The sequence below is a fragment of the Palaemon carinicauda genome, chromosome 2 (assembly GCF_036898095.1).
Source record: "Palaemon carinicauda isolate YSFRI2023 chromosome 2, ASM3689809v2, whole genome shotgun sequence".
Taxonomy (NCBI): domain Eukaryota; kingdom Metazoa; phylum Arthropoda; class Malacostraca; order Decapoda; family Palaemonidae; genus Palaemon; species Palaemon carinicauda.
Genome location: NC_090726.1, coordinates 158,058,369 through 158,078,368, shown reverse-complemented (window position 1 = coordinate 158,078,368; position 20,000 = coordinate 158,058,369). Strand labels below are relative to the sequence as shown.

At 37.3% G+C, this 20,000-nt stretch overlaps 2 protein-coding genes across 5 annotated transcripts in view; both read right to left on the bottom strand.

Moving 5' to 3' along the window:
- LOC137628107 (uncharacterized) overlaps positions 1 to 20,000 on the bottom strand; it is a 134,675-nt gene that overhangs the window by 58,552 nt on the left and 56,123 nt on the right. For 3 of the 4 annotated variants that reach the window (XM_068359400.1, XM_068359402.1, XM_068359403.1), the window contains exon 1: positions 11,665 to 11,984. The exons of the other annotated variant lie outside the window; for it this stretch is intronic. The gene's annotated coding sequence lies outside the window, so the exon portion shown is untranslated. Of the gene's footprint in view, positions 1 to 11,664; positions 11,985 to 20,000 lie in introns of those variants that run through there. 4 annotated transcript variants of the gene reach the window in all.
- Positions 7,338 to 8,255, bottom strand: LOC137620740 (uncharacterized). Its single transcript, XM_068351120.1, has 2 exons — positions 8,043 to 8,255; positions 7,338 to 7,946 (listed from the first exon to the last, which is right to left on the bottom strand). The coding sequence occupies exons 1-2, from the start codon at positions 8,253 to 8,255 to the stop codon at positions 7,338 to 7,340; spliced, it is 822 nt and encodes a 273-aa protein (XP_068207221.1).

The window sequence follows — 20,000 nt, the reverse complement described above, 5'->3', positions numbered from 1 at the left end:
TGTTTCCTATCTCTGTATTAGCTATTTCTCTGGTGAACCATTTGGCCTGTGGAATTTCATTTGGTAAGATTTTTCTATGCGGTATACATTTAGCTCGCTTTCCTATGTATTTTTCTACAAAGGAATCACAATGTATATCTATGTTCCTGGTTTCGTTGTACTCTAACTTCTTGATATATTCCTTTAATTGCATCCATTTACGTTGTCTATAGTCAAGTTTCTTTAAAATTTTATTTACTTTTAGATGAGGAATATTTACCTGGAACATAACTACTCTATGACCACATTTGCCAATATTTTCGCATACTGTGACACCGGATTATAAATTTTCTTCTCTTGTTAGTAAAATATCTAATGTTATTTCCCCTAGTTGGTTTATCGACCTACTAATGGAAGAATTCATTGCTGACGAATTATAGTAGCCTATGTCCCTTTGTGTATGATGTAGAATTCTTAGTATCCCAGTTTACTGCTGCATTGAAGTCTCCCAATAGGACAGCTAGCTTGTGGTTAATTTCTTGTCTCAGTTGTCTTTACATCTCATTATTCCTGTTCTTACTAGAGAGAGAGAGAGAGAGAGAGAGAGAGAGAGAGAGAGAGAGAGAGAGAGAGAGAGAGAGAGAGAGAGAGAGAGAGAATGATTGTGTTAATAGGGGTATGTAATGTAACATACAAGTAACTGTGATTGTCAGAAAGAAAAATCGAAATTATATCGTCTTGATGTAAGTGGCCATAAATGAAAAACGTTAGCAAATAAAATATATAAGATAATAGAAAATAACTGGAATAGCAAGTATTGTTAACCTAATACTGTACATAGCATTTGTATTTTACATAGTCCCATGGATAAAACCGCATCGCTTACATAATTTTCACGTATTCAGCAATTGAAATAAACCAATTCTAAGATCATTTCAATAATGATACTTTTAATAATTTTCATCCATGTAAAATTTGTTATTGCAAGTCTAATTACGAATTCCCTCTTAAATTTTCATTGAAAATTTTGAATTTAAAGTAAACGAAGATGAAACCTATAAATAATATATACACTATATATATATATATATATATATATATATATATATATATATATATATATATATATATATATATATACACATATAAATATACTGTATAAATATACTGTATATATATATATATATATATATATATATATATATATATATATATATATATATATATATATATTCAAAAGATATCATTGAGGCAAATTCTAAAAATAATATGTAAAGGAAAAGTAGAACCATAAAGGAAAAAGTAAGTGTTTTACATTTTTTCTTTGTATTTTTAAATCTTATATTATTATTTGTGGCGCGGTCCCGGGGTTGGTTTGGGAGGGACACACATCGACTTTTTTCATAATTTCCTTAGTCGAGTCACGAACCGTTTGCTTTCCTACTGTAAGGACCATCCGTCTCGGTAAACATATAAAGCGTCCCACATTATTATTATCGCCGAAGGAAACCTGCTCATTTGTAATTTTCTTATTATGTGACAAATCATAAGCTTCTATTACGTGACCCGAAATTTAATTACAACATTTTCGATTTACAACTTAAATAGCTGTTTTAGTGACTGCGCCAGGAACAGTTATTTAAAGTCGTGCAGAGAAAAGTCTGAAATTTTCATGCGTTTACACCAGCCCCTTTGAAACCTCTTGAGCGCAAGGGGGTTCAGCACCTATTGCTCAGTAACGGCCACTTGATCCCTCTCTTCCTCTAAGATTAAAACAAGGTTTGACAGCGGTCTGTCATATTCCTTGCCCTCTCTCCTGACAGTCACCGTCCTCACCAAACCACCTTTCCCTACTTTAGTCTGCACTACTCTGGACAATGCCCAATAGCAGCGCACTTCATTCTCATTGACCATAAGGAGTACGTCTCTTACCTTGACGTTTCGTCGATCTTTGAACCACTCCTGTCGCTGTTGTAACCCCAACAGGTATTCACGTTTCCAACGGGCCCAAAACTGCTCAGCCATATGCTACACCTGCTTCCATCTCTGCTTAGAGTGGCTACCTATTGCAATGTCGCAGACTACAGGTGAATCTCCCATGTTTAAAAGCTTGTTTGGTGTGAGTGGAGCCGGGTCTCTAGTGTCTGAGGTGATGACGGTAAGGGGCCTACTATTAACCGTTGCCTCCACCTCACAGAAGCGTGTACACAGCCTTCGTAATCCAATTGCTGTCCCCCCAAGACTATATCTAGGACCCTCCTCATAGTACCTATCAACAGTTCCCACGCTTCTCCAAAATGTGAGGCGCCGGAGGATTGAAAATGAATTCTACCGCACACCGGAGCAACTCATTTCACACCTTGTTTCCTGCCAAGAACTCTTAACTGGAGTCGAGAACTTTCCGCAATCCCACAATATAAGTACCGCAGTTGCATCTAACAGTCTTGACCTGACCACGGCGAGCCAAAAACCTCCTGAAGGCACTAATGAAAGAGTCTGATGTGAGATTTGAGGCTACCTCCAAGTGTATAGCCCTCATGTTCAAGCAAGTGAATATAACTCCCCAATGCTTTATCTGCGCTCTGCCTCGCTTTACGAAGAAAGGCCCAAAAAGGTCCACCCCGGTACAATAAAATGGTGGCTTTCCTGACTCCATGCGATTGTGTGGGAGATCGGCTATTAGCTGCTCGATAATCTTTCCGTGTGCCCTGTGACACCTGATGCATCTGCCTAGGACATGCCTCACTGCTGCATTGCCCTTAACTACCCAAAATTTCTCCCTCATCAGACTCAGAACATGCATTACACCCATGTGGTTGGAATGCTCATGATAATACTGGATCACCATGTCGGTCAAGTGGCCCTTATACAGCAAAATAAGAGGATGCCTTTTGTTCTGGGAGATATTTGCCAATGATAACCTACATCTAATGCACAAAAACCCCTTTCTCAGGATTAGTTTCAACCTTCTTAGGGACCTAGAAACCCTAATAGTACCACCCTTCTCAAGGCTCTCTATCTCTATCTCTTAATCAACACACTGTGTTACCTGCACTACCAGTCTCTGCCAAGCTAATAACTTCGGTGGACAAATGCATATTTAGCTCGCCGAGCAGCTGCCTATGTTTATAAATAATGTACCTAGCAAATAACATTAACCCTGGAATGGTACGGTGGGTCGTCCGCGATCCCGAGCGTCAAAACAAAAGATGTTTTTCTCACGTGACTCACCCCCGTGACTGAATTTGTTGGTGATCGACCTGTAGTCGGTGTCTCGCCTACACGCTCTAGTAGTGTCCAGATGTGCATCGCTGTAGCTGTACTCCTTCCCAGATTTCTGAGACGCGTCGGGGTCGAGCGCGACCGAGTTTACCCTTCTAAGGCAAGTTGCATAATTATCAAAGTTATTACGTATTATGAAATTGTCGTAGAATGGTGCAACTTGTATAGGTTATCAGTTGTGGAAAGTCTTGGTGGATGGTTTGGTTACCATGTGCATGATTTTTTTTTTTAGTTGGAATGTCGTTCATCACCACGAGGACCATTTTACTGTGAGTGCCCCTTTTTCAGTTTTTTCCATTTTTTGGCTAAGTCATTTTTCCGTAAGATATTGCCAAATAGTGTCGCAAAACTTTTGCTTTTTTAGTGTTGGAAAGTGTGTCTAGATGATCTGGCTACCCATGCGTGACTTTGTTTTTGTCAGATACGCCGTAGATATTGGTATGTGGGGTATTTTCCTGCGGTTGCCAATTTCTGTTTTTTTTTCAATATTTGTAAAACTTTACTACGTAGTAAGGAATTGCCATATATTATTGATTTTTTTTCATGTTTATTTGTTAGAATGTGTGCCTTGATGGTTGGGCTAACACGTGCATGTCTTTTTTTTTATCTGAGATGCCGTATATTAGAATGTTGGCCATTTTTCCGCGAGTGCCCCATTTTCAGTTTTTTTCATTTCTTGGCTAAGTCATTTTTCCGTGAGAAATTGGCAAATAGTATCGCAAAACTTTTATTTTTATAGCATTGGATAGTGTGTATAGATGATCTGGCTACCCATGCGTGACTTTGTTTTTGCCAGATACGCCGGAGATATTGGTATGTGGCGTATTTTCCTGCGGTTGCCAATTTCTGTTTTTTTTTTCAATATTTGTAAAAATTTACTACGTAGTAAGGAATTGCCATATAGTATTGATTTTTTTTCATGTTTATTTGTTGGAAAGTGTGTCTTGATGGTTGGGCTACTACGTGCATGTCTTTTTTTTTATCTGAGATGCCGCATATTAGAATGTTGGCCATTTTTCCGCGAGTGCCCCTTTATATTTGTTTTGCATTTTTTTGCTTAGTCATGTTACCGTAAGGAATTGGCAAGTAGTGTCACAAAACTTATATTTTTATAGTGTTGGAAAGTGTTTCTAGATGATCTGGCTACCCATGCCTATCTTTTTTTTAGCCAGATATGGCGTATATATAGGTATGTGTTCGATTTTCCTGTGATTGCCATTTTTTCGTTTTTTCCCATTTCTTTCAAAATTACTACGTACTAAGGAACTATTACAGAGTAATGATTCATTTAGATGTTTATTTGACGGAAAATGTGCCTTGATGGTTTGCCTAGCACGTGGCTGAAATTTTTTTTTTTCTGAAATGCCCACCATTAGCTCGTTGCCATTTTTCATCGAGTGCCCCTTTTCATTTGTTTTGCATTTTTTTGCTTAGTCATGTTACCGTAAGGAATTGGCAAGTAGTGTCACAAAACTTATATTTTTATAGTGTTGGAAAGTGTTTCTAGATGATCTGGCTACCCATGCCTATCTTTTTTTTAGCCAGATATGGCGTATATATAGGTATGTGTTCGATTTTCCTGTGATTGCCATTTTTTCGTTTTTTTCCCATTTCTTTCAAAATTACTACGTACTAAGGAACTATCACAGAGTAATGATTCATTTAGATGTTTATTTGTCGGAAAATGTACCTTGATGGTTTGCCTAGCACGTGGCTGAATTTTTTTTTCTGAAATGCCCACCATTAGCTCGTTGCCATTTTTCATCGAGTGCCCCTTTTTATTTGTTTTGCATTTTTTGCTTAGTCATGTTACCGTAAGGAATTGGCAAGTAGTGTCGCAAAACTTATATTTTTATAGTGTTGGAAAGTGTTTCTAGATGATCTGGCTACCCATGCCTATCTTTATTTTTAGCCAGATATGGCGTATATATAGGTATGTGTTCGATTTTCCTGCGATTGCCACTTTTTCGTTTTTTCCCATTTCTTTCAAAATAACTACGTACTAAGGAACTATCACAGAGTAATGATTCATTTAGATGTTTATTTGTCGGAAAATGTTGTTTACTTCTTTTTTGATTGAATATCATCAATTTTTTTTAGCTAAAATATTATATTGTTTTACAATTTTTTTTTTTCGATTTTATTTCCCTTCAAAATTTTTTTTTGGGGTCAGAATTCTAATTTTATAGTCGTAAAATAATCGACAATCATCCAGTAACCCACCATACAATAATTAGATTAGTAAATAACACCTTGAAATTGACATACCCTTCCTACATTTCAGGTGGCAGATTAGGGAGTCTGAGTCAGTGTGGTTGGCGGCCATTTTGTGGACATATCCGAAGCGTAAGTTGCCCTATCTATATATATTCTTGTTCCCTATAGAATTTGTGATGTTTTGGTATATTTTTACCTACATAAATATCATATTATATATTAAATATATGTATTTTTTTACGAAATTTCTAAGTACTCAAAAAATGACCTTTAGATATGGCCCCTGATATAAATGTAATTTACAAAATAATGAAGATTTTTTTACATATTTCTATTTTAGGATAACATATGTTTATTCCCTAAAAAAATTAGCCACTTCCTATTTCATTTGGGTACCCAAAAAAATTCATGAAATTTGGACAAATTTTTTTGGCCAAAAAAAGTTACCCTTTTTTTCTCATTTCAGATCTTCACCTCCATGGGTCTGACTTCATCCAAAATACATCAAGATGTGTCCTAAACATTCAAGAATCAATTCCTAAAAGGATTTGTGTATATATGTATAAATTATTTTTTTATGAATTTTTATGTAAGGTCTTGTTTTTTTTCTACTTAATTTTTTAAAATATTTATAATAAATAGTTTTTCTGCAGATGAGTAGTATTTATCTTTACAGTAGTTTTGAGCATTCATTGAATTTTTTTTTTTTTTGGCAAAAAAAAAGGAGGTTACTGCAAAAACAGATTTTTCAAGAATTTTTTTTTTGTGTCGGGGTCGCTCGCGACCGAGTATACCCTTAAAGGGGTGTCCGAGGAGCGTACCTATCCAGGGTTAACCAACCCAAAGCTCTAAGGAGCTTGATCCACCTGGAATAGCGGGGGATGATGATTTTATGCAAACCTGTTTGCCTGATATCCAACCCAATCCTGTAGCTAATTGTTTGGTAGCCTCTAGCCCTTGTTGGTCCTATCTCACGCTTAACTTCTAATCCTTCTACACCATCTGACATGTGAGCTGGTTCTGTTGGCCAAAAGCGCTCCTCCTTTAGCAGAAACTCTGGGCCTTTTCTCCACCTTTTGGACTGCTTGGAACGTGTTGCATCGTCTGCTGGGTTCCATTCAGAGTTAATATAACTCCACTCCTTCTAATCACTCCCCTCCTTTATCATAGAAACATGATTCTCCACAAATGTCTGGTATCTGGCTTGACCATTCCTAATTTACTGCAAAACGGTTGTTAAATCGGTCCAATAATAGATACCATCCACCCTGAAATCTATCATGGCCAGAATAGTGCTTTCAAGTCTTACGGCTAGTACAGCTGCACTAAGCTCTAGGTAGGGTACTGAAACATGCTTCAGTGGTGCTACCCTTGCCTTTCCCATGATGAATCTGCAAGATACATTTCCTCACGGATCGGAGACCCACAAGTATGCCACTACTCCTAAAGCCATGATGCTTGCATCTGAGAACAAAATGTAACTGCACCTGGGGAGGGGGGGGGCTGACTCCCATGGAATAGCCTTCAGGCTTTTTGGAACACTTATCCCGCTGGTCTGGCTCAGCTTCTTCGCCCACGCCTTGATGCGGTCTGTAGTGGTAGTCCAATTCCACGTCCCAGGCTATCTTCAATCGCTTCAATCGGCAGAGGTCCTGCATGATGACCCTACCGTCGATTAAAACTGGCACCAATATACCGAGGGGGGTAGTAAATCGAGGCTATAGCTGACAAGTCATGATTAGTCCTTGGAACTGAAACTAGCTGTGCCAGGACACCCAATTCATCAGTGGCCAAGTCCCACTGTACACAAAAAGCCTTTGTCTTATGTGACTGATCCATCTATAAACCCTGAGATGCCCCTACTCTACCACTCCCTTGGGATGGATGACAATGTCTATGCAAGGGCTTCTAAATTTCGTCAATGTAAATCCCCCCTTTTTGCAAAGCTCCTTAACCTCTAACAAATTGACTAACAGGGCATCTTCACGATCCTCAGCTCTCAAACTGTCATCTACATAGAAATTGTTAGCAACTGTGTCCCGTGCTCCCTCTGAGAATCCCTTCACAAAGTCGCTTGCTGTCTGTTTCAGCGCGAAGTTTGCAATGCTCGGAGAAGAACAGGTCCCAAACAGGTGGATCTCCATCCTCCACTCTTTGGGTTCCTCGTCGAAACTATTTTCCCACCAAAAGAACCTGAGGTAGTCCCACTGATGTTCTGATACCCGTACCTGATAGAACATTGTATTTATATCTCCTGTATAGGCAAATAAACCTCCCCTAAACTTAAACACACCCAGCAAAGAGTTCATCATATCAGGTCCCTGCAATAGTAGGTCGTAGGTGATGGAGATCCACCTGTTTGGGGCCTGTTCTTCTCCGAGCATTGCAAACTTCGCGCTGAAACAGACAGCAAGCGACTTTGTGAATGGATTCTCAGAGGGAGCACGGGACACAGTTGCTAATAATTTCTATGTAGATTACAGTTTGAGAGCTGAGGATCGTGAAGATGCCCTGTTAGTCAATTTGTTAGAGGTTAAGGAGCTTTGCAAAAAGGGGGGATTCACATTGACGAAACCTTGTTTGCAGTCAAATACAACACGGACCCTGTCTGGCTTTTCTGGATGTTGCACAACAAAATGAGGGATATACCACGCATTCCCTGGGTTGGCTGTGGTCACTTGCTCAGCATATCCTTTTTGCAGCATCTCTGTCATGAAGGCACTATACTGCTTTGCGTAGTTACCATCCTTCACTATCTTCTTACGAAGGCTGTGCATATGGCGTATTGCAATGTCCCTTGTTTCTGGCAAGAGTCCATGATTGTCATGCAGAGGCAATGGCACCTCTTAACTTCCCCCTACAGTTCTAACCCCTTTCTCTATCTCTAGCCATTTTCTATCCTCTGCAGACATTTCCCTTTTGTTAGATGGAACATCATCATACTCGCAATTACAACTTTCAAGCAGCATGCAGTCTAACTCAAGACGCTTGCTTGTCACTTGGATCCCATTGACATGCTCTTGATACCCTTTGTCCTTTGCCCCACATACTACCCAGCCCAATAATGTTCATATGGCATGTGGTTCATGGAGGCGTGTTGAGTTAATAACTTCCTTCGGCTCGAGTAAGTGAGGAACATTGTTCCCAGTTAATAACCCCACCTCAACATCTACAATGTCAATTTCTCGCAAAAGTGGCCAGCGTTCCAGATCTCCAGCCTTGACCACATCACACTCATCTATTGGTATGCGAGAGGTGCTTAACACTGGAGGGAGTGTAATGAAAGTCTTGCCCTCATAGTCCAATACTGTACTGACAATCCCGAGACTAGGCTACATGCAATTTCCCCTATTCCGGTGATGGTTTCAACATTCACCTTAACGTCCTGCCTCTCAGTGCAGCCTAGGGTCTGCATTAAAGCTTCCGAGACAAAGCATGTGGAACTCCCATTGTCCAAGAATTTCTTCGTCAAAACCTCCCTTTCCTCCCTTGACCTAATCCTTATTGGCACAACTGACATCCCTGTACCAATGCTACCCCCTGTAACTTCCCTGAACATAGCAATTTTGTCATGTGTACCTTCCTCCTGAACCACTAAGGCCCTATTTGAGCACTCGTATTCTACCACTTCTACTTCCTGGTGTCGGTGCATCAGAGTTGGATGGTTTCCATTACACATGTTGCACCTTTTCCTGTTTCTGCAATACTGAGACCTATGACCACTTAGACAGCCAAAACAAAGCCTCAACCCCTTTATGGCTCCCAGTTTATCCTCGGGTCCCATTTTAGATATTTGGTGGTACTCATCCACTATATGTGGTCCCGTACAGTACCAAGATAAAAGCAGGGCAATTTTGTTACATGAAACTTTCCTAACCTTAGTTAAACACCCAGTTCTTGCTTGGTGCTGTTCCTTCTCCTAACCGAGGGGTGTCTTCCCTTCTGCCCCTCTCGAATAGGTGGCACACAAACAAAGGATTTTTCAAGACCCTAGCCTCCCTTTCAATAAGACTGACTAAATCATCAAACAACACAGTCCTCTTTTTTTCACTAATTATCTTGTCAGCAACTCCATACCATCGATTCCGCACACTAGAGGGAAATTTGGTAAGGATTAACATAATTGTTTTTGGATTTTGTAATTTGCCGACGCCATAAGGGACACACAAAATTGCATTTCTGCAGGTTTTAAGTGCCACCGAGTACTCGTAGAACTCATCCTCATTTTTTTTTTTCCCTTACATCTTTCCATTTAATCACATTATCCACAAACGTGGTGGCTATTTGTTCAAGGTTACCATATCGCTCCTCCAGCAACTTCCATGCCTGCTTATAGCCCTCTGAAGCTTCTAAGTGAGGGCAAGCTGCCACTGTCTCATTTGGCCTGCCTGTCGTGTATAAATCCAGATACCTCAGCCTTTCCTTATTCGTCAACTGGCTACTAAAGACGTCATCAAATGAGCAGATGAACCTAAAATACTTTGTGTGATCCCCATCAAACTTAGCTATATCCCGCCTGAATTACGGTATCCACCTAAGCTAATTTCCGGCACTTCTGCACCTAAACGCTTTGGTTGCTCACTCCGCTTACATCAGGGTCTGTGTGCTCCCTTATCCTAGGGATGAGAGTTATTTCTCTATCATTTTCATCAAATTGTCGTAAAACCCTCTCCTCTGCCTCCACTATAGCTAACTCTTCCTCTAGCCTGAGCTTCTCCCTCTTACATCTTAGCGCTGCTTCCTCTTGCTCTATGGCCTACTCCCCGTAGAACTCACACACGACCGTTGAGATCTCCCTGAAGCAACAGATTGCCTGCCAAAGATTAATGTGCTATCCCACAAATTTAAATGTCCTCCCTCTTCTCTGGGCTCCTCAGTGCGCTCGCCTACCTTGTGGCCCTGATTAACTTCACTATCCTACCTAACCTTAAGTCCCTGCAAGAACTCCTGTACCTCTACCTTCTCTAGGGCTTCACTTAGACGCTGACACAATTCAAGCTTGTTCCCCCCTTTCGGGAGGCCTCTGGCTTCCAATTACTCCCTCAATTTCGCAACCTTTAGGGCCTCCATTTTCCTAGGTTCCGTTCTGGCCCCTCCCTGTGAGCTAACAAATTTCCCTAGTTGAACCGTAACTGACCTAACCAATGAGTGGCCAAGAACCTGCACTACGCAATTATGACTACTACCAGTACCTATTTTGTGACGTCATAAAGATCCTCCAAGCCTAGAGAGCAACCCCTAAATGTATCAATGTCTCGTGTCCCAGACCTCAAGTGCCCTTCATTGTTATACGTAAGGACTAATACCGTACTGCATGCGACATACGAACATCTGTCAAACTATGAGAACTTTAGTGAATGTTGTTTTAGGATGACTGTGCCCGTAACCAACGTAGGAAAGAGTGTCAACTTCATATGGATAATCCACAAATAAGTAAACAAATTTGGTAACTTCCAGAGGTTACCAAATAGCGAGACTAAATGTAACCGTAACGTTACGTGTTAAGTTCTTATTTGAATGGGTTCTAAATTGAACATTCAAAGAAGTACTTTAATACCACATACAAAAATAAACTTTTGTATTAGAGCAAAACTGATACCATTAATCTAAAAACAGGTATAAGGACCTATAGACGATTCGGTTTTATTTTACAAGAACACCATCTTCCCCAAATGATTTTAAACAGCATATATCAATTAATCATTACTGGTTCATTAGTTTTCACGATTAAATCCGAGGCGGTTGGTCAAAATAAAAAATGTTTCGTCTACCCCTCTGAAATTTTCTTAAGTCTTAATGCACTACATACATCTATTCCTGCTCACTTTCTAATTAAAAATGTATCACAAATAAACTACTCTATTAAGTTCAAATGTGAAATTATCAAAGCCATTTATAATTAAACAAAAACTCCATCATAAAAATAAGATACCCGTCACACATCTCAAAAAATACACTACTGGATGATTTCCTTAATTCAACAATATCTTAAATATTAATGAGAAGTCATGTATTAATTTCGCTCACGAACATTTAATACCCTCGTACATCATGTCCTTTTGAAAAATCTGTGGCTCATGTGAGTGAAAACCTGTCACTCGTGTTGACAACAACAAACACCTTAAACATGAGCAGACAACACTTAATTGTGCCCATTATATAACATTATAAGTTTTTTAATACCACCTTAGCTCTCTTCTTAGTCGTAGGATGTCGGCAGACTTCTTGTCCTTTTGCTCAGCTTTCTCAGGTGGTTACCAGGTTCGTGACTGTGGCGCGGTCCAAGGTTGGGTTTGGGAGTGAACCATTAACGTTTTTTATAATTTACTTAATCGAATCACGAACCGTTTGCTTTCCCACTGTAAGGACCATCCGTCTCGGTCCCCTCATGGACCTCTGGTAAGTTGCTTATAATTTCACTAAAGGTCCGGCAATGTGGACTTTCCCAAGCACGTCCGCTTTCTATAGGGGTATTGTCCTAGTTGTTCGAAAGCCCCACCTTTCACTTTCCAAGTTCCAACGCACCTGACAGGACGGCGAGAAAATGAACCGATGGTTCTTTTTTTTTGTTCGTCACAAAGAGAAAGTAAACATATAAAGCGTCCCACATTATTATTGTCCCCGATGGAAACTTGTTCATTTGTAATTTTCTTATGATGTGACAAAGCATAAGCTTCTATTAGGTGACCCGAAATTTAATTTCAAAATTTTCCATTTACCACGAAAATAGCTGTTTTGGTGACTGCGCCAGGAACAGTTATTTAAACTGAAATGTTCCTGCGTTTACATTATTATTATTATTATTATTATTATTATTATTATTATTATTATTATTATTATTATTATTAACGCAGCGAAAATGGATGATAAGGGAAGGTACCTTGGTATTTATAGCTGATTTAAATTTTTTTTTGCGCTATCTGAGACAAGATAAAACCTTTCCAGTTGTAAACAAAATCTTATTTTGTGGAATTCCTAAGAAGTCAAACTAGTTAATTTCGGTGGCTGCATTTTATTCTTCATCATCTACTTATCCGTTTAAAATCTTTAGAATATTTTTCTTACATATTTTAGTTTATCTAAAATATAAAAAGGAAATAAAATAAGTTATGACTAAATTGGAAAGTTATTTCATTCAGTAATATGAGAAATTTATCGATGACGGAATTGGCTACCAAATGTACATAATTACTAGAACGCTGTTTGGGCTAAGCTTTTATTATCACATTATAAAATCTCAAAATTTCTACATTCTAGAAAGGAATTATTATGATATTGTTTTATGAATAGTTGGGGAAGAATAGCCGTAAAATAAAGAAATAAACAAACAATGGGCAATGTTCATAAGGCAACAGGCAGCCATTTCCTTATTCTTTCCTTATTAGAAGCCAGAGTAATGTTGAACGTTAAAAAGTAGTTATAAACATCATAATCATTTCATGTCAGTTATTCATCTACTTTAAGAATGCTCATCATAGAAGGCTTTAGAAAAACCACATTAATCTTGTTTAGTTGCTGCCGATACACTTAACTATATTAAAAGGTTAATCTCAAAATACTGAATATGGATATAATTTTTTAACCCCACGTGTAAAAGTATGGATATTATTCTTGTTTAAGTGACAATGATAATCTCTTTATTGTCTGCCGATGAAGCAACGACTAGAGCAAAATTCTGGATCATAAGTTGCCATGTGACTAATGTGTTTCGTGTCAAAGATTTCTTTATATTTCTCATAACCAAATATGTAAATTAAATTGTATATGTTGAATATTTACTTCTAAAGTTGAGTTGTACTATTTTTTGTTACTTCAGTTACGTTGATGAATTTAGTTTTATCCCTTAATATAGTATAAATCGTTCATATCGATATAATTTTCTTTTGATCAGCACATTCGTTGTTTATTAAGTATTCTTTTCATAACTATTGATTTGGCTCACTTCATTATTGATATATAGTATAGTAAATGAATGCTGTTTTTCCTATGATAAAACCTAGGTTTTAAATTTAGAATATAGGTACTTTAAATACACTCAGTTTTGCTTTTTTCCTACGCCCCATATCCTACTGTAGTTTCATTGTAGCCTTCCTTTCTCTCAGAGATATTAGGACATCGATTTCTTCAAGATTTTGCTTCAGAACCAGATGGGATCCTGTAACATCTCGTCTGCTGCACATGTGGTAAGTACCTTTTTTATTTTGCTTGCTTGCGTTACCTGTAATACAGTCTGTAAGTAGGAAAATAGGTTTTTATTGTTGTTTTAAAATTTTCTATTATTACAGAGCTAATGGTCAAATTTAATATCTAAATTTGGTTCGGTATTCTCTCTCTCTCTCTCTCTCTCTCTCTCTCTCTCTCTCTCTCTCTCTCTCTCTCTCTCTCTCTCTCTCTCTCTCTGTAGCAATAGCATTTCTAAGTTTGATTCTAATTCAATTATTATGGAAGGCAGCTTAGCCATGATACCTTACTAGCATCATCACTAAAACATTGTTTACAATACGTCAGATAAATAGTCATCATCCCTCAGGATATTTTCTAAATTTGTTTCTATTTTGTGGTGCATAGAAATTGACAGTTGAATTATCCTCGGGTAAAATTCAAGGTTAGATGTTATCAGCAATTTCCTTATTGAATATTGTGATTTATATTTGATTAGTTATTTTCTTGCACAAACATCCGTCTTTCGTGTGAATTTTTTTTTTTCATTTTTCGATTAAAGAAAAAAAAAGCGAAAATCATAAACATAGGATCACACGCACGTGTGAATACGCAATCACACTAGTCAGGACCACCCACACTAGGTTGATTTGCTGTGAGCGACCAGACTAAAGTCTCCCATCATCACCAATCTGGAGCTGGCCAGTGGGTTGATGAAAACTGAGGCCTTTGTCCTACAGTGGGCTGGAAACGGCTACATTTGTTACTGTTTTATATATATATATATATATATATATATATATATATATATATATATATAGATAGATAGATAGATAGATAGATAGATACACACACACACACACATATATATGTACATATATATATATATATATATATATATATATATATATATATATATATATATATGTGTGTGTGTGTGTGTGTGTGTGTGTGTATGTATGTATGTATATCAAGCCGTTGAAAGAAAACTAAAAGAAAAGAAAAATTTACAGTACATGTTAACTTCGTTTGGCAGTCATTAGTACGATCTTGATCGAGTTATCTCTTTTGTACTTCATACACATCCTACCATATATATATATATATATATATATATATATATATATGTATATATATACATATATATATATATATATATATATATGTATATATATATACAGTATATATATATATATATATATATATATATATATATATATATGTGTGTGTGTGTGTGTGTGGTGTGTGCGCGCGCCAGTATCCACTAATGCAGCACATAAATTAATATATATTTATGAATAAAGTATGTTTTTCCCTTCATATCAAATAACGGAGAGAGAGAGAGAGAGAGAGAGAGAGAGAGAGAGAGAGAGAGAGAGAGAGAGAGAGAGAGAGAGAGAGAGAGAGAGAGAGAGAATGTACTCACAGTACGGAGAAAACCTTAATGACTTTCCTCATTGTGATGGTGTCGGTCTGAAGTTGTAAACACAGATCCCGTGTTTGAAAGACAGCTGCTATGATTCCATCTATTCTTAGTTTAGAAAGCAGTGTATCATTGTACATGCACAGTTAGGGAAATAATGGGTTGTTTATTTTGAAGTGCGATGGACGTATATTTTTTTCTAATTTGACCAAAGGGTTGTTATATAGTATTCACATTTGCTTACGTCATGGAGAACAAGTGGAAAAGAACGATGGATGAATGAAAGGTATTTATCAGCATCGGAGTTGTTTGACAATAAATCAGATTATGTCCGTTGGATCAGTGAGGAAATAAAATATTTGCACACTATTTTTAATGTACCTGGAATGGCTTGAATTATACGAAGAAATTATTATTATTATTATTATTATTATTATTAGAGGTAGATGGAGAAGGCTGACCAGAAACATCGACCCCACATAGAAGTGGGAAAAGATGTAGACAAAGAATTATTATTATTATTATTATTATTATTATTATTAATATAGTTGTTTTTGTTGTTGTTATCATCATTATGATAATTATTTTTATTATTCATTTGTTTATAATTACTTACTATATTTATATCAATATCATTATGTCATGATGAAAATATAATACTACGTTAGATTTACATTGTTACACAAAATGTTTTTATTTACAAGCTTCTATATCCTGACACGCAAGCATTGACCGTAACAGGTAATTTGCTGTACCTCATTTCTTTGGCACTCGGTCAAGAATGTCTTTGTGCTTGATTATTACATCCTCATTTTTTTACAATCATAGGTTACCATTACATTGAGAGAAAATTTACTAATATAGTATTATCGTAATCACTGTGCCACATGCTAGCTACAGTTAGTTCGTGAGCTTGGTCCTTTTTCAATATACGCTTTCTCGAAAGAACGTAATGACGACGACTTTATAAGATACCATTCTACCAAAAAAAAAATAGCATCACTTTTTGCTATTGTTTTGAAATAATTATTTTGATTTATGGTTAATGCTTTTCTTATTTTATTTTGTAATCATTAGTAAATGTAATTTCTATACTATGGCACGATTAACATATTGATAAAATCATATGCCAAACTCGTACGCAAGCAGATTCCATGAAAAGTAAATGTTTGGATATGGTCAACTATAAAGAACAAAAGCCTTGAGACAAATATTAAACAATAAGATTTTAAGGGGACAATCAGGCAAATCTTAGGATTGACTCAATTATGTAAATTTCTATAAGTAAATCTTTTGATTCGATAGTGGATAGCCTTGAATCACCAGTTATCTCGAATTTATATGCATTTTATTAAAGCCTTTATACTACTAAGATTATTTATAATATTAAAAATCACCTGGGGGGGGGCCACAATTAAGGCCTTTGAATACAGTGTGTCAAGAGGAACAATGAGTTACGGCGTTGTAAGCGAAAAAGCTGTTGATGCTGATTATTTTTGAGGTACTCAATCCATTTTTTAGACCTAAACAGAAGTTAATAACTTTTTGTAGACTGTTGTAGCCACGTCAGTGTTAGTGGGCTTAGCCAGGACGTCGAGCAAGGAAAGCTCCATTTCAGCATGTGTCATTGATGGCTGCTGCACTCTTAACGTCTTTGTCAGAGCTGATACATTTCACCATATCAAACTCAGTGAGTAATGAAAGGGGCTTTCTGGTGCTGATCTCCAAAAATGAATGTGAGAGGTTGTTCGCCTATGTCAATATCAGGTGTGTCATGATGCTAAGCCCGACCCAAAATGAAATTATTTGATGTGTGCGGACTTGATCATGCCGTCGGCAAAGGAGCGTTTATAGTCTATGTGATCTCGGTATGAATGTAGATTGTATTTTTCATTGATATATAGTATTGGATTTAAGTAATTTTTCTTCGTCATTGAGTAGATGATGAGAAGAAGTTTGCCACATTTTGGAATTGTTATCATTCTTTGTCTCGCAGAAATGAACTTAATAAGAGGAATAGAAAATTTTCCACCCTATGTTTGCTGATGCAGCTCGTTTTTTTTAATGATAACGGCAATAATAATGATGATAATGCATACATTTTGCAAGAGTTCTGCGATTACTTCAAGATTCCTTGACGGTGAATATTAGATATTCCGGCATGGACCAAAGTACCGTTGGACATATTAAGAACTTGATAATGAAAAAAAGTAGAATTACGTTGATTATTTATTCCTATTTATTTATATTCAAGGGGAAATCCTCTCAGGGGTTTCATGATTTTCTTTTATTTGCCCTTGAAATATTAATATTCATTACATTTTTCGACAGACGTAGTATCCTAAAATAGGTACGGCCAGAACTCAATGTAGATTATGCTGGTAAAAGAATATGAACAATTCCTTGTAATGTTTGTACTGGGCTGGCCCAGGAAAAGAAACTCTTTTCCTTTGCTTTTGAATGATGGAGTGATAATTGTGAGGCGAATTTAAATCTTAATAAAGGTCAAAGTTCGTGAAAGTAGTATATGAGACTTCGATCTATCGTCAAGACGAACACAAGGGTAGAAAATATTGATTTTCTTAATTTTTTCTCAATAAATATGAAGAGATAGTGAATGGAAGTATGAAAAGTGATAATTTTTTAAGCCAGGTGTCGTCCTCTGAAGGTGCTCTCTCTCTCTCTCTCTCTCTCTCTCTCTCTCTCTCTCTCTCTCTCTCTCTCTCTCTCTCTCTCTCTCTCTCGTAATTGTTTGGGAACTTTTGACCCAATTAAAACTTCGCGAGTTTTCAGGGTGAAGTTCCCGTTTATGTTCGGACTCAGTTCAGTGTTCTGTCCTTTCCGGACTTGACAGTTTCAGCAACTAACTGGGTATTACAGTTTTAACCGCAAATGAAGAATTCTTAAATTAATGTAATCAACATCATTATAAAAACGAATGATTATCATTGCAAATAGTGAAATCTTACACAGCTCCAGGCTGTAGTTTATTCTATGGTTTAGTCAAGTGATTTGATAAATAATTAAATCATTACCCCATTTTATAATTGTTCCACACCAGTATCGGATCCCAAATTACTTTTGCCTTATTTCACACACACAAAAAATACTAACCAGTCGACGGACCAGTTTTGGATGGATGAATGAATGGAATTTCTATTTATATGGCACAGCGCTGGGGACGTGAAGCCAATCAACATTGAGGTGTAAGTAGTGAGGAAAACCCTGAAGTTGGACTTACAAGCAAAATTGAAGAAAAAAAAGAAAAGTAGAATCGTAGATAATGGGTGCAGATGAGTGCCTAGGGAACGTTGCAAGGGCCCTATGATAAGGTCTACTGTCCTCTGCTTGAGGTGCAATGATGGCACTGCCTCTCTGCGGGGTCAATCTGTTTCTCGTTGTCCTCAAACAGAAAATTCAGCAGCTCTCCTAGGAGAAGAACTCTCCGAAATCAACCCCTTGCCTTTGTAGTCCTGGGTGGTGACATAGCCTCTGTACCGTAGTCTTCCACTACTTTGGTTTTAGAGGGTACACTTAGGCAAACTATTCTATTATTTCCTTATTTCCTTCTCTCACTGGACTATTTACCCTGTTAGAGCCCTTGACCTTATAGAATCTTGCTTTTCTAATTAGTGTTGTAGCTTAGCTAATAATAATAATCATCATCATCATCAATGTCCTTTAAATATACTCTGAGAGGTCGGCTCATCGCAAGAGAAAATACGTTCCCTCTGCACATGGCGTCACGCTTCGAGCAGTCTCCCCTGACAGCCCTACTCTGACAGGTATACATACTTTTACTTTTTACTTTGATGGCTGCTTTTCCGGTCCCATACAGCAGGGGAACCCCACTCTCTACAGGACCTCCACTGTCGTTTTAACTTGTTCGTTCAGAGTATTTAACGTTTCATATCGCGTATTGTTCATTTACTGTTAAATCGTCACTGTCTAAAGATTCATGAAATAATAGTCTTCAGTTTCCTCTTGAAAGCCTTATGTCTTCAATCATTCGAATGTTTCGTGGGAGCTTCTTATATAGTCTCGGGGCCGCATATTTAAAGGCTATGGAGCCTACAGTAGACATATATCCAGGTTCCAATAGTTTGAAGCCATCTGTAACCTTTCTCGTGTCGACACGATTTGTTGGCTGCGCAATATGTAGCAATTCTCTTTAAGTATTTTGGACGCCCGGTTCTGATAACTTGGTTATTGTACATATTTTAAATTCAATTCTCGCTTTAATCGGCAACCAGTGTAAATCAATTAGTATAGGGGTGATCCTTTCTCTAAGTGGGACACCTTTTATCAGTCTTACTCCTCTGTTTATTATGTTGTGTAATTTCTTAAGTTGCACTTTTGGTAAATTGTACTAGATAGAGTTGCAGTAGTCAATCCTGGTAATAACAGTTTATCACAAGTTTCCTTACAGAATTTTCGTCCAGGTACTTTTTTAAAAACGCAACATTTCTTAGGTGATAACCAGCAGTTTTTATTACATTATTTATTTGGGCATTTAGAGACAGGTTACTGTCAAGAAATACACCTAGATCTCGAACTTTACTAGATATCGGCTCGGAGTCATTATTTATGTTCATTTGAATATCACCTGTTTCTCACGCTGTTTGTCTTGCCCACCACCATGAATTCAGTTTTGTTCTCATTTAATTTTAGTTTTTAAATGTCATCCATTCTCTAACATATCAAGGATTCGGTTTAGAGTTTCAGTAGTGTCATGTATATCATTTATGTTGAAGTAAAATTGTGTGTCAATTGCAAATAGTGTAACTTCACGCCATGCCTTTGTAGCATTTTCGATAGATCAATAGTATAGATGCAGAATAAGATTGGGCCAAGTACACTCCCCTGGGGTAACACGATGCCAGGATACCTTTTCAAAAATACTTCTTATTGTATAAATAGTTTTATTTTGTTGTACTTA